The 16,276-nt window shown below is 38.2% G+C and overlaps 1 protein-coding gene across 1 annotated transcript; it reads right to left on the minus strand.

The window, feature by feature from the left end:
• Positions 1-15,131: 15,131 nt before the first annotated feature.
• Positions 15,132-15,683, minus strand: LOC138901685 (secreted RxLR effector protein 161-like). Its single transcript, XM_070189466.1, has one exon. It carries the CDS (start codon positions 15,681-15,683, stop codon positions 15,132-15,134), a length of 552 nt encoding a protein of 183 aa, XP_070045567.1.
• Positions 15,684-16,276: the final 593 nt, after the last annotated feature.

Genomic DNA, 16,276 nt, shown 5'->3' on the forward strand with positions numbered 1-16,276 from the left:
GAATAGTTCTGAGCTCTTCATGTTTCTTGCATCGTTGTCAGCGCTGTAAAGGTTTGGAACAAGGTTCTAGCGGATATGAGGTTAATTGCCGGTGTTGGATTTGATTATGGGCAACTATTATGATCAAAGATATTGTTATGGGAATATGTGTGATGTGTTACATCATGTGGTTGTACCTGGTGGGTGTAGGCATAAGTTGCTGCAGCTAATTGAGGCCGATAACGTGTGTCGGTGTGGGAATCGGGTCTTTTGGAAATGATCGGAAGGAGAGAAATTTGGTTCTAATATTATCAGTGTAGGTGGAAGGAATAATTTTCAGTTGGGATAGTGTCGTCGGGCCTATGTGTATTGGGGTGGTGTGGGGTCACTCGCGGGTGTATGTATAGTGAGTACATTCAGTGATTTGAGGACTTCAGAATGATTCTTGGCACGTTCGAGGATGAACGTTTGTTTAAGAGAGGGAGAATGTAACGACCCGATCGGTCGTTTTGAGAATTAGCATCTCGTTCGGTGGTTTTTAAGGTCTCAATCAACTTCGTATTATGTGTTATGACTTGCGTGTGTGGTTGAATTCGATTTTCGGATGATTCGGGGTCAATTTGGAAGAAGGATTCTTGTGATAGAAGCTTAAGCGGTAAGAGTTGATCGGAGTTTGACTTTTGTGAAGATGGTTCCGAAATGGCATTTTGATGATTCCAATAGCTTTGTATGGTGATTTTAGACATAGGCGTGCATCTGGATTTTGATTTGGAGGTCCGTAGGATAATTTGAAGCATTTCGGCAAAAAATGAAAAGTTAAAGTTCTAGAAGGTTGATAGGTTTGATCGGGAGTTGACTTTATTGATATCGGGCTCAGATTACGATTTCGAGAGTTGGATTAGCTCTGTTTTGTCATTTGAGACTTGCATGCAAAATTTGACGTAATTCCGGGTTGATTTCATATGTTTCGGCACGAGTTTTGGAAGTTGGAAGATTCGAAAATTCATAAGTTCAATTTGAGGTGCGATTCGTAGTTTCAATGTTGTTTGATGTGATTTGAGATCTCGAGTAGGTCCGCGTTATGTTATAAAACTTTTTGGTATGTTAGGATGGGGTCCCGAGGGGCTCGGGTGAGTTTCGGATAGGTTTCGGTTGTGTTGCGCTCGTTGTTTATGTTTCAACGTCGTTTCTTCAAGAATAAATGGTACCACATTAAGCAAATGAGCTTCAATTTCTGTTTTTATTGAAGCATTAGATCTGTATCCTAATTATGGAGCAATAGCAAAAAATATCGTTGCATTTGGACATCGTATGAGGGAGTTATGCTCATTTTAGTGTCAGAGAAGAGAGCTAGTGTTGGTGCTTCGCAGATGTAAAGTTGAGTCCGCATATGCGATACCGCAGGTGCGAAACACGGTCCGCAAATATGGAAATTACAGCTGGCAGACCGCAGGTGCAGAGTTTTGGGCGCAAAGGCGAACTTTCATGTGTATTAAAAATCAGACTACGTTTATTTAGTATTTTGAGCATATCTTGAGTTCTAGAGCTCCGATTGAGGTGCTTTTTGCGGTATTCTTCTTGTCTTTTCATGGGAGCCAGTATATAACTATAATTTTTGTATTTTAATATGATTACAGAAGTTTATTTTTGAATTAATTTATATTTTGATTGAAAAATTGAGGGTTTTTAACAAAAACTTTTCTAAAGAGAATAATTGGGGTTTGAACATTGATTCAGAGTCGGAATTAGATGATATTAGTATGGTTGGACTCGTTATCTAATGGGTGTTGGGATTTTATGAATTTTGTCGTAATCTGAGGTGCAAGACCGTGGTTGACTTTTGGGTTGACTTTTTAGTTTTTATTAAAGATCGAAGCTTTATTATCCGGAATTGTTTCTTATAAGTTTTATTTATGATTTGAAGTTATTTTGGCTAGATTTGGGCCGTCCGGAGATTCTTTCACTCGAGAAGGTCATTTTAGAGTATCAGTCTAGCTTCTTTGATGTAAGTATCTTACTTAACTTTGTGTGGGAAAACTACCCCTTAAGATTTGAGTCATTTGTGCTAATTGTGTCATGTGAATGTCGTGTACACGAGGTGATGAGTACGTACTCGAGCTTAATTGTGAAAATTTGACCGTTTAGGGCTCTTAGGTTTTTATGTTCAATAGATATGAAGTTGTTTTGTCATGTTAAATCCTCCATTTACTAAATTCACCCTTACGTGTCTTATTTGAAATTAATTAATTCATGTTCTACCCTTAGTTCCTTAACTGAAGTTGTTGCCTCTTTTATTGTTATGCTATCTTTTTCATAATTGCTTAACCTTAATTGAAGTTATTATTATCTCTTCCGTAATTACTTAACCTTAATTGAAGTTATTATTATCTCTTTCGTAATTGCTTAACCCTAATTGAAGTTATCATTATCTCTTCCGTTATTGCTTAACCTTAATTGAAGTTATTAATATCTCTTCCGTAATTGCTTAACCTTAATTGAAATTACTATTATCTTCTTCGTAATTGATTAGCCTCAATTGAAATTTGTTATCCATTTCATTGTTGACATATTCTTATTTGGGGTAATTAATTCATGCTATCTCTCTTACCATCGAATTGTACTTTTGTGGAACCATTGTTACACATTATCTCTCCCTTGTTGAGTTATTCTTGTTGAGACCATTATTCCATGTTGTCTTTCTTTGTGAGCTCGTTTTTCTGTTTCTTGTGTTCTGAAGTTCTTGTGTTGATTTACTTGTCGTATTCTCGTGTTATTGTTGTTGTTGCTGTTGTACTTAGTGTTGTTGAGCCGAGGGCTATGCGTGGTTGTGGTATTGAAACTGTTCTGAGGAAATGTTGTGGCATATGGGCACATGTTGTGAAAGTCATTTTATTATGTTGTTATATTTTGGCACACGTGGTATTGTTGTGAGAATTATTGGGGTGTTCGCACATGATTTATCCGTGCTGCTGTTATTATTGATATTTTCACATACGGCGTGACAAGGGGGATATATATATATATGGGTTTGCGCATGTGACGAGACAAGGTGGGAATATTATTGAGCGAGTGCGGCGAGACAAGGCGGGCATTTACTTTATTATTACACACATGGCGAAATAAGGTGGGTTATGTCGGAGAATAATTTATGATGACTTGTGATGGCCTGGGAGAATAGTTATTGTTGATATTTGTGTAGTGGTGTGCCTACCTTGTGTGAGTTATACCATCTTCATTTGGTGGTGATCGTTTCTTATGTGCCATTCATTGTCTCTACTATTATTTGTTGACTTGAATTGTGGTAGAATACTTGCACAAGTATACACGTAAATAAATCACCCATATCGGTTTAAGAAGATGAATCCTGATGTTATTGACCATTTACATGTACTCCCGTGTACTTGCCTTCTATGTGAGAGTTATCCTATTGGCACGTGAGTTGTCTGTGCAGTCATGAGTCATTGCTATTGTTGGCACGTGAGTGGTCTATGCGGATATTAGATATTGTCACTCTCTTGGTACGTGAGTCGTCCGTGCGGTTATGAATTGTAATATGGGCACAAGATGCCAAGTGATTAGGGTTCATAAATTGGGACCCATGATTTGTGATTTTGAGGTTTGGTACCTCGTGAAAATTCTTGAATAAATCTGGTGTCAAAGCGGTTAATCTTATTGAGTTGTTACTTATTTTTCTTTATTTGGTTTTACCGGACTTGGACTGTGTTCATCTTACTCTACAGAATCACTACCTGTTTGCTTCTTGTTACTAATTGTTGTTTCTCGTGTTTCATTGCGAATATTGTTTTGTCTTCCTTACCATCCTTAGCTTTATATTAACATTGTTTCCCCATTAGTTCACCTTCATACTTGTCCAGGTTGTCTAGTCCAGTAGGTGCCTTGACTATTCCTCGTCACTACTTTGCCGAGGTTACTCTTGATACTTACTGGGTACCGTTGTGATGTACTCATGCTACGCTTTCTGCGTATTTTGGTGCAGATCCAGGTATTTCAGAGTTGGTTGATCAATAGCTAGATGTTCAAGTTTTGCTATGGAGACTCAAGGTAAACCTGCCGTCGCATTTACAGGCCTCATAGTCACCTTCTGATATTGTACATGTACTTTTTATTTCTATTCCGAAACATTTGTATTTAGGAATTTTCTAGCAAACTCAATAGTCATGACTTGTACTACAAGTTTTGGGATTGTTGGCTTATATGAAAATTTCCATTTCGAAATTCATAGTTGTTGGTTAAATTTTACCATTATTTCTGTAAGTGTTAGGCTTACCTAGTCCTAAAGACTAGGTGTTATCACGACATCCTACGGAGGAAAATTGGGGTCGTGACAAAAACTATAAGAATATTAAATAAGAAATACTTTTTAGATTACTGTAAAATATTTTGAATTGCAAAATAGAATAAATAGCATATGAATCAGATATGTTTTTGTGAAAAATAAAAAATAAAAAGGTTATTTGTAGACAAATAAGTTTGATCTCTAATTTTGTGTTGCTCTTTTTTTTGGGTAGGATTATCTAGATATATATTCATTGGAGCATAAGGGTAAATAATATCTTAGAATCCTTTTTTCAAATATATGTTTGAATAACACTAAGGAGGCAAAACGTACTTATCAAAGACATAATTTGTATCGCATTATTCTTTTGTCATTATTAAAATTCAAGATGTATCATTATCTCATATTGAACTACTCCTAAATAAATATGTGTTTACAAATAAATCATGTTATGATCTTTATCACGAGTAACAAGTAGGAAGGAGTTGAAGATTTTAACAAATTAAGTTATACAAATACTAAATAAAGAAGTTTTTAGATTCATTTAATTATAATGTAGTCTTATTCATTTTGAATTATATCACATTTTCAGATTGTTTGTTGCACAAACTATATCACTATGGTATTTGAGTTTTATCCAAAAGTTATGCGATGATTATATGATTCGTTTAATTTAATTACATAAAATTTTATTGTTGGTACGTGCATTAAGATAAGACAATATTTATGATTTTGTTAAAATATATAAGTAAGATGCTCAAACAAATCGTTTCATATAAACTTTGATATGTTTAATATTCTTTGATAATGTTCACGCATTGCGCGAGTACAAATACTAGTTTACAAGTTACAATAGATACTTGCTATTAATAACCAATATTGAGTTACTATTTTATATTTCTTTCTCTTCGTTCATTTTTACTTGTACACTATACTAAAAATATATTTTCATTTTTATTTGTCCACTATATTAAATCAAGAGAAAGACAATTTTTGTTTCCTATTTTACCCATATCATTAACTACTCATTCCCCAAGATTTTTGAAAATGTTATTATTATTATGGGTAAAATTGTAAAATATATACTTTATTTTTATATTTTTAAAGAGAGTACAAAATCAAAAGTAAACAACTAAAGGTGAACGAAGGGAGTAGCGAAGAAGATATCATTTGTTGGGATGAAGGCAAAAAAATAATAATAATAATGACAATTCACATAGAAAACATAAAAAAAAGTTAAAATTTATTTATATAATAATAAATTGCATTTATTGTAGAATTTACTGTTTAAATTAATTCTCGATTCGTCTCATACGAGGTGTTTGGTGGCCTAAGCAGTAATAGAATATTATTAGGTCTCAAAGCTAGGTTGACCAGACAAGAAGATCCTCAATGATTTGTTTTCCTTAGACGGTGAAATGGACATCTTATCGCTTCGACCAAGGAAAAGAGGGGAAGCCAACATATATAGAAAAGTAAACGAATGTATATAGGAACGAAAACGACCACGGGGTTGTGAGGGGTGAGGGGGGTGAAAAATGAGGACTTGTCGGTAGAAAAGGCAGACAACTCGAGAATTCCATGGCTTTAGGAATCTGCACGTACGTACGCTAACAATGTTTTCGCAACTATGTTTCTCACGTAAAATGTGAGTAATTAAGTAAAGAGTCCAGTCATAGACTAAGGTAGGAATTAGTAGTCTGGTAGCAGACAGACAATATTAATCAGCGAAGTTTTTCCTTTTGCTGCATTACGATTCATACGCAACTTCAAAATAAGTCTTTGTTAAGCCAATTCTTTAGTTTTTACACAATCGAGTAAAAATAAGTTTCTTCTTTTCCACCTGGTTTTTAAAATATTAAAAGAGGTGAAAGATGATTACAATAGTTCAACTCATGACCTCAACTATGAGTTTGAATCCCTTCGTTTCGGCAGAACACCTATTAAGTAATTCTAGGGACTTCAATATAAATATATATATACAAGTCGTTCCAATTTCTCTGTCTTCTTCTTCTTCTAATAACAATAATAATAATACTTCCTCTATTTTAGTTTATGTGATACTTTTCATTTTTAGAGATTCAAACCTTTTAATTTTGACCATGTATTTGGACATAGAATCTTTTAATTTTTTGAAATAAAATTTACATATTTGAAAATAACGTAAAAATACTATTATATGCGGTAAAATTGATTAGTGACTATTTGACGAATGAAGAGGTGACACGTAGTGCTGAAGACGAGTAGGATATGGATCAACGAATAATCGATACTGGTTGCAAATATATGACCGATGCTGAATGAATCCCGAAAACAGAGTAGCCGATGACAAATATTCAAAATATTTACATCATGTAGAATTTAATGAGCAGCCGTTACAGAGAATATCTGCATTTATAGCCAACTGTTATGCAACCATCAATGACAATTTTATTCTCATTCAAGAGGAACTTGATTTGGGGATCTTGTCTCCCTAAATAGAGCTATAAAAAGGAGAATTAGCATCCACCGTGGACACAAAATATTCTGTACACAAAAGCTACATTTTACTCTCAAATTATAGAATTACTTACTTTCTTTTATTCTTGAATATTATTCTCGCTTCTGTCACAGGAAAGGCTAAGTTCATTGCCACTCTTGTATTTCCTTTAATTTTATTTCATAATCTTATTTCTGTTCTTGTTTATTTCATATCTTTGGATCAAATTAATTTACGTGTCTATAAATCACGTTACAAATTCAACTATATCATTTTACGGGTAAATAGTTTGGCGCCCACCGTGGGGCATAGACAATTGCGTAATTGCTTTAATCCATTCATCTGTTACTAACAAATTTTGATTCCTTCCTTAGCAAAAGAAAAATCAGGTATGACAGCTAATGATGTCAACAATGTCTACAATATTGGAGCACATCATGAACGTGAATATGTGTTCCAGCGTGATGATTCAACCAGCAAAATCCGCAATGAAGGAGATGAAACAACTCCAGTTCGCGAAGATCAGTATCCTCGACATATGAGGGGTCCAACTCTTGGTGATGCGGATGATGAACGCGTTGTTGAAACGGTCAAAATCTTGAGAGAACAACAAAGAGCGATTATGGATCACCTCTCAAGACAAGATCAGGTGATGACAGAATTGAAGCAGACATTATCGGATGCTTTCAATAATGATAATGGAAGGGATCTGATTCCTCCCATTATTCATGCCAATCAAATGGATCAAAAGAAATGATAATGACGCTCCAAGGGAGGAGATCGATTTCAACGAGGCAGGAGGTACTGGTAGTGGATCTGAAAACAACAACTCAACTGACCCTTTCAAAATCGAGCTCATAAGATGCATGAGAGAAATGAATGAATGAATGGACCAAAACGCTAAAGAGTTCCATTCTTTGATGGATGAGATCCCGGGGGCGCCGCTGGTGTTAAAGGGACCAGATTCCAAAAGTATACCTAGTTGTCGTTTAAACCAAGTGCGGCTCCGGAGATGATCCTAAAGAGGTTTAAGGTGCAAGATATACCAAAATATTATAGGACTTCGGATCCACATGAACACATCACGACCTACACTACATCAGTAAAGGAAAATGACCTAGCCCAACACGAGATCAAATCTACTTGTTGAAAATCGCTTGGCGAAACCCTGACGAAAGGTGCCTTAACTTGGTATTCTCTCTTACCTGAGCATTTTATTGATTCTTTTGAAATGCTTGCAGATTCGTTTATCAAAGCTCATGCTGGAGCAAGAAAGGTCCAGGCAAGGAAGGCGGATATATTGAGAATATCCCAAGGAGAATCTGAACTCTTACGAGAGTTCGTGATCCGATTTTAGAAGGAAAGGATATTACTAGCGGTACTGGATGAGTGTCAGCGGAGGCATTTACAAAGGGTCTCAACCCATTGAGTTTCGATGCCTCCCGGAACTGAACGAAAGTTTGCTAGAATTTCAGACAATCACATGGGAAAATGTCCACAATCACTACGAGTCAAAGATCAGGATATAAGATGATCAATTGGGTTCTTCGGTGTCTTCCAAAGTGCGGAATCATGATTGTAATCAAGATAAGTTCAAAAATAATTTTTATGCAGATCGGAGGTCCTCTAGAAGTCGTTCTCAACCTTATAAGAGGGCCGATGGGCATGGAAATAAAGGTTTTTAGTCTTTGGATAGATTCACTTCCGGTAGAAGGGCGGGTCGTGGTCGAAATAGTAGACGGTTACAGGATAAAGAAACGTTAGGGTCCCAAGATTCAACATATCCCAGATTATCCGACTACTATTTTAACATCAACTAGGTAGAATTGGTATCGACAATAAGGAATATTAAAGAAGCTAGGTTCCCAAAACCAATTCGATTGGATCCTATCTAAAGGGATCCTAATCTATGGTGTGAATTCCACGGTACTCATGGCCATAGGACTGGGGACTGCCGATATCTTCGTGAAGAGGTAGCAACGTTATTGAATAATGGTAACCTCAGAGATTTTTTAAGTGACCGCGCCAAGAACAACTATGGGAGAAGCCGGGATGTTTCAGAACCATCAAAACCAGCTACAGGGTCACCTCGGATGACGATAAACATGATCTTCGGTGGAGACAAAGTAAACGGGGTGACATTCTCGGCATTAAAGAAGACGAAGATATCGGTGACTCATGGAAAAAGGATCCGAGAGGTATCAGAAGACGACATCACCTTCACATAAAAAGTTGTTGATGGACTTCTTCTACCGCACAATGATGCTTTGGTAATTTCTCTTAATATTTTAGATTTTAAAATTAAATGTGTGTTGGTTGATCCAGGAAGTTCCGCCAACATCATACAATGGAGAGTTTTGGAGCAAGAAAAGCTGAACGGAAACATAGTTCCGGCAACAAAGCTTTTGGCTGGGTTCAACTTAATAAGTGTCACAACCCGAGGAGAAATTTTGCTGCCCATAGTCTCCTCAGTCCCAGCTAAGAGGGTATGCTTCCTCTTTGAATTTCTTGTTTTTGGGCTTGGGACTCCGGGAGGAGCCACCTTCACTGAAAGTGCGAATAGATTCGCGAGCTCTCCTCCGATTAAGGGCATTCTGCAGTACATGTTTGGCTTCCACCGGGTCATCGAGAGCCTGGATGCCGGGGAAAACGACGGATCCATTCGAAAGTCCTGTGTGGTACAAAAAGATAGGTAAAAAGTTGTTTCTAAGTTATAAGATTGAAAGAAGGAAGGGAGAATTTTCGTTTACCGTAGTTTTTGGCTTTCCATCTATATTTGGGAGTCATTTCTTTCCACCTTCGAAATTCTAGTGTAGTAATGTCCATAATATTATGTACCCATTGGGCCAGATTTTGAACCCGTGGTGGTTTCCAATGAGTAGCTGGAAAAAAGGTAAATATGAAGTTAGCAAAGGAGGAAGGACTTTTTGAACATGAAAAGAAAGAGGTATCTGAAGACTTACGAAGAAGATTCCAAGATTTAGGAAAAGCATGTGCTATGGTCGGGAGGATGTCCCTGGTAGTAATAACAACGAATTATTCTATCCATCCACGGTCGTTGTCGTCGTCAACACTGGTAAGGAGGGCATGATGATCGAGTTTGCTAAGTTTTAGAACACCCCAACGGAATATTATTGGGGAGTAGAGGTTCATCATGTGTACAATAGTTAGAGTTTCTCCGGTCTCAAAGCACAATTAACGGAGGCAAGCCACTGTACGCCATACGGATGGGCCTACTTGTGCCAAACAGATTTGGTACCGGTGATAAAATTCTAAGATTATTGGGTCGATTCCTTTGCCCACTCCCAAAATGAAAGGGTATGTATATGTGTGTATGTATATATATATATATATATATATATATATATATATATATATATATATATATATATATATATATATATATATATATAAAGCCTGGTTTGGAGAAGGTGACCTTTCAACCTCATTAGGGGAGAGGATTTCAATGTTGTTCTAATTGCAATCCTCCTTCACGACAGGGATTCTAGGAGGACGAATGGAAAAGGGATACCTACAAACAGGCCAGTGTCTGTTACTTTTGGGATTTGCGGGTTCTTTTTGTTCTTGAAGGTCAGGTTTCATGCTAAGATGAAGAGGGTCCGACTCCATATCAGTCTCATTTGTTTTGTTCTTCTTTGGGTCTCCCCCGAAGAAAAGGCCAGAGTTTCCGAGGACAGCAGTTTAGAAGGCATGATGGTAAGAAATCTGTGAAGAAAACTTTTACTGAGAAAGATGAAGTTTGCAAGTAAGGTTCTAAGGTAAATCGAAGAAGAAGAGGGAATTGTAAAGGTAAAGAGTAAAAATTATGAGTAATGGTGAAGTTATAGGCGGCAACAATCGTGGTCATGATTACCTAAAAAACTAACGAAAATATTTTTTAAATTGTGGGATAACACGTGTTCGGATCATTAAATGCGGAGAGACGTGTGTCATTTCAAATGTCAGCAACTGTTCAGAAATTTGCCCGCTAAGGAAAGAGGTTTTCTCTACTTTCCGGTGATACTAAAGTATTGTCACCGAAAAGTAGGGGGACTATTTGTATGCGGTAAAATTGGTTAGTGACAGTTAGACGAATGAAGAGGTGATACGTGGAGATGAAGATAGGTAGGATGTGAATAACTGAAATCGATACCGGTTGCAAACATATGACCGGTGCTGAATGAATCCCGAAGACAGAGTAGCTGATGACAAAGATTCAAAATATTGACATCGGGTAGCATTCAATGAGCAGCCGTTATAGAGAATATCTGCATTTATAGCCAACTGCTATGCATCCATCAATGACGGTTTTATTCTCATTCAAGATTTGAGGATCTTGTCTCCCTAAATAGAGCTATACATAGGAGTATTAGCATTCATTGTAGACACGAAACATCTATACACAAAAGCTACATTCTACTATCAAATTATAGAATTACTTACTTTCTTGTATTCTTGAATATTGTTCTCGCTTTTGTCACCGGAGAGGCTGAGTTCATAGCTAGACTTGTATTTTCTTTAATTTTATTTCATATCTTTGGATCAAATTAATTCACGTGTTTATAAATAATATTACAAATTCAACTGTATTGTTTTATGGGAAAATAATTATAATTTACAATAATTAATAATTTAAAATATTTTAAAAAGCATATGAAAAAGCTACGGTCAACATATAATTGGTTTGACTCTCAAAGAAAGGATTGTACGTGCACGTCACTTGCAGAAAGAAAAAGGAAAGATAGTGCGTATCCTTTTATTTCTTTTGAATTCCGAACAAGAAATATAAAGCGGAACTAAGTTTTCAACTACTTTAGTGATGTTACCTGCAACATCGTCGGCAGCAAACAGGATATCAATTAAGTTCCCAGATATAATATTAACTGCCGCCAGCCATAGTGAGAGTAATTAAGAAATTCCACCAATATAGTCTTTCGTATAATTATAGGGTCTGAAAACGTTCAACATGTTCAAAGTTCAAACTGCCGACTTCCTTTTCTTTTCCTTCTAATTAACTGTAGAAAATATCATGAGTAACACATTTATGAATTTCACTTTTCATGTTGCACTTTTTTCATTTGGAAGTTCCTCGATTTTGACTTATTGGCTTCATATCCCGTTTGCGATCATTATAAAATGACTAATACTTTTACTGCCTCAGTCTTTACATGATTCATTGTGTCAAAAGATATATAGCTTGAACCTCGTACTGTTAGATTAATGTGTCAATAAGCTCTTTTTAATTTTACTTCTCTATTCACAACAATTTTATAAAAGTTAAAATGGAAAGAAGTATTGAACTCATAGAACTTCTCCTTCAAGATTTATATATCAAAGAGAAAACTAGATATGTAAGTATGTAAAAGTGGTAGCTAACCAAAAATATTGGCTCGAAAGAAGCTATGTGTCACGGAACCGTTTTCTGGGGTTCCGTGAGGACACCAAGATAGCCTGACTACTACTCTTGCTTCAGTCCTAACCAATAAATAAGCACAATGTCATGCTTGAACCAAGGCAATCATACAAACTCAAAGGTTGGAAGATAATGAAATGAAAGACAGACAAAGACTGGAGGCCAAGGCCAATTTTCGGGTTTACTTCATATACAAAGAAGGAAATACAAGTAAAGAGATCTGCCCTCTAACAAGGCATATACATGTCTATATATACAATGAATGTCCACAGGCAGTTAGGCTGGCTGTGGACCCGTCCAGCTGTGGTGCACTGCTTTGTGCTGGCATCATGTGATCTCCATGAATGTGTTGGCAGCCCATGTGCCAATGGTCTTGTCCAGCTGTTGTGCCCCAATTCTTGCTGGCAGATAGTTGCCTCCATGTTCGCCCAGACAGGCTGTTGTCCTACCCAGTTGTGCAACACATGCCTTTGCTGGCAGTGAGTTGCTTCCATGATTGTCCTAGCAGGCTGTGGTCCTGTCCAGATGTGCTGCATATGACTTTGCTGGTAGAGTGTGGTCTCCATGAGGGTCCGAACAGCCTGTCGGATTATTGCCTCCATGTGCAAAGACCTTATGATCTTTGGCAGCCAAGTTTGGCCCGGTTTGCAGCCCTTTAGGCGGCAAATTTGGTCAAAAAATATGCGGGGCTGTACACACTCCCCCACTTGAAATGAAGACGATTGTGACGCCACAACGGTTCAAGTAATCGTGAACTTGATCTTTGAACGGCCATAGCGCCTCATATTTTTCCCACGACGCCTCATCTAGCGGTTGCCCCTTCCAACGGACAAGAAATTGGGCGCTTGAATTGCCCCAACCTATTCCTTGTATCACCCGATGGTTGATAATGGCCTCGGCTTCCTTGTCGACGACCAGAGGGGTTACGAAAATATTTGGTCGACTCGATTGCCTCCGCTCCATATCACCCTTATCTCCATAAGGTGCCTCTGACAGACTGAAATGCCCCGACCCAAGCAACTCTTCAGGTTGCTTCCTTGAATCCTCCAACTCTGGAGGTGCCATGTACGGACCCATGGCAGGCAGCTTCACCCACGGTATGAAGTCCTTATTCTCCTTAAGGACTTGCTGATCACATAGAGTCAAGGCGTCGTCCACCTTGACCTCCTTAGTCTCTGTCCTGATTGCCAAAATCGGTGCTCCCTCTTCCTTGAAGCCTTTCACGATTTGAATCGCGGATAACTGACTAACAACTTGCGGCACCCGAACTGTCGGTACCACATATGGACCCTTCGGGTCATAAATGTAGATCTGGTTGAGATATGGGCAGATGAAGGCATTCACTTCATCCCAATAGTCCAGCCCCAATGCCAAATCAAACACACCCAGGGAAGCAACAAAGAAACTCATATTTCCCTATCAAGCTCCTAAGTTGAGTTGCACGTTACGGGCAACTCCTTTCACGTTGGTGGGTTAGGCGTTTATGGTCTTCAGCATGGAACTGCTAGGACCAAACGCAAGGCCAAGTGACTTAGCCTTTGCTTCGGACACAAAGTTGTGTGTCACACCGGTGTCTACCATGATACGGACAGATTATCCGTTCAATTTTGTATCCACGAACAGGGATCCTGGCGTCGCCTAACGAGTGAACCAGTTTAGCAATGTCATGCTTCCCTTGGGCAGCTTGATTCAAAGCAGGCTTTTTGGCTACTACCGCGCCCAGTATCATGTTTCCAAGATGAGCTATGCCCGGCGATTGTTGAACTTCTGCTTCGGCTTGTTCATCAACTTGGAATCTCTCCTCTGTTAGTCTCCTCTCGGCCACAATTAAGGCACCACAATTCTGCATTGTTGGCTCCCTTGTAGTACTAACAGGTACCAAGTCACCTAGAGGTACCAGGTCCTCATTTCCATCCACATTCCCTTTTTCTCCCCCCTGAGGCCCAGCACTCCCCAACCAGACTTCCTTCAGCAGCAATAAGCAATATATTTTCTATGGCTTATTTTTTACCCAAATCTTCCAACAATGCAGAATCAATAGAAGCTAGAGAAGCATTACCTTATGGTGATAGACTATTTAGATCAAAAGTTGGAGCAGAGGGGGTATTAGATGCACCGGATTCTTCACCAAGACTAGCAACATCCTCTTTATCTACAGTTTCTTCCTCAACCCGCTGACTCGATATCTTTGTTCCTTCTTCCCTTCCACCTGTCCTTCTTCTTCCATTTTTTTCGGCGTAGCAGATGGAGAGGTTGAAGTGACAAACTTCTTGGGTGTTTGATTTTTCTGGCTATGATGGGAACTATAACTTGATAGAGTCGGGGAAGAGATAGTGGGTGGTGGTTGGTTGGAGATGGGGTTTTAATGGGTGAAGGTTGATACTCTGATTCGGGCTGCTGTGCTTTGTGAGATGAAGACACAGTAGGGATGTAAGTGGTGGCTTTAGGAGACTCTGATTTTGGAGAAGACATGGTGTTTTTTTTAGAGCAAAGACACGAAAGAGGGTTTTGGGAGAGAAGAAGAGAGTTTGACGCGACGGACTGGGTAGTCAGGTCGGTTTGTAACGGGTGTAACATTTGGGCTTAAAAGGTATGGGAAAAGGGGTAAACATATTTAATGACATGACACATTTAGCAGTTCAAAATGTGTATGAGTGTAAAAGGAACTACTAACCCGAGTCAAGGGAACCAGGTTCCCTGACTGATTTTGTAAATATGAGCATCATCCTCCTACCAAATTGCAATGTCATTAGCTGCTTGTTTGCCCTGTAATTTCCATGCGTGTTTACTTGTAACGGTATAGAATTGAGTTAGAAAGTGCCAGAAAACACTTTTTAGCAGTTTACCTTACCATTCCTTCATAGCCAGTCATTGAGCGATCAGTTCAATTTGATCAGTCCCAGCTCCAGTTGATTCTTTTAAAAATGTTCTCTGCTTAAAGCTTTGGTGAAGATATCAGCTACCTAGTCCTCTGTTTTGCAAAACTTCATACAGATGAGACCCTTTTTAACATTGTCCCTAAGGAAATGATGTCGCACATGAATGTGCTTTGTCCTCATTTGCACAACCGGGTTCTTTGCCATGTTGAGGGTATTTGTATTGTCACACAGCAATGGCACACAGTCAGAAAACACACCAAAATCTTCTAATTGTTGCTTGATCCATAGCAGTTGGGCACAACAGGAAGCAACTGCCACATATTCAGCTTCTGCAGTAGAGAGAGCTGTTGAGTTTTGTTTCTTTGTACCACATGAAATCAAGCATGACCCTAGAAAATGTGCCTTGCCAGATGTACCCTTTCTATCCACCAGACAACCAGCATAATCAATATCAGCATACCTACTTAAGTCAAAATTATCTCCTGGGAGATAATAGAGGACCAGGTCCTGTGTTCTTTTTAGATATCTTAGGATTCTCTTAAAAGCTTTCATATGAGATTCTTTTGGACTTGATTGGAATCTAGCACATAACCCCACACTAAACATAATGTCAGGTCTGTTGGCTGTAAGATACATAAGTGAACCAATGATGGCCCGATATATGGTTTTATTCACAAGGGAACCGGGTTTGTCCATGTCTAGACTTGGCAATAGGAGTATCAATGGTCTTTGAACTTTCCATCTCAAATCTCTTCAGAAGCTCCTTAATATATTTATGCTGACTTATCATCGTTTGCTTAGAGGTTTTCTTAACTTGCAGACCTAGGAAGAATTTCAGTTCCCCAATCATGCTCATTTCAATCTCACTTCCCATAAGCTTGGAAAACTCCTCACACAAGGAATCATTTGTTGCACCAAAGATGATGTCGTCAACATAGACCTGCACAATTAGCAGGTTCTTCCCTCTTTTCTTCAGAACAAGAGTGTTGTCAATTTTTCCTCTAGTAAAACCATTTTTCAGAAGGAACCTGGACAATCTTTCATACCATGCACGAGGGGCCTGCTTTAATCTATATAGTGCATAGTCGAGCTTGAATATATGTTCAGGGTGCTCATGGCATTCAAAACCAGATGGTTGTTTGACGAAGACTTCTTCCTTCAAATATCTATTTAGAAATACACTCTTGACATCCATTTGGAATAATTTGAATTCCATATGAGATGCAAAC

This window comes from Nicotiana tomentosiformis, chromosome 11 (assembly GCF_000390325.3).
Source record: "Nicotiana tomentosiformis chromosome 11, ASM39032v3, whole genome shotgun sequence".
NCBI lineage: Eukaryota > Viridiplantae > Streptophyta > Magnoliopsida > Solanales > Solanaceae > Nicotiana > Nicotiana tomentosiformis.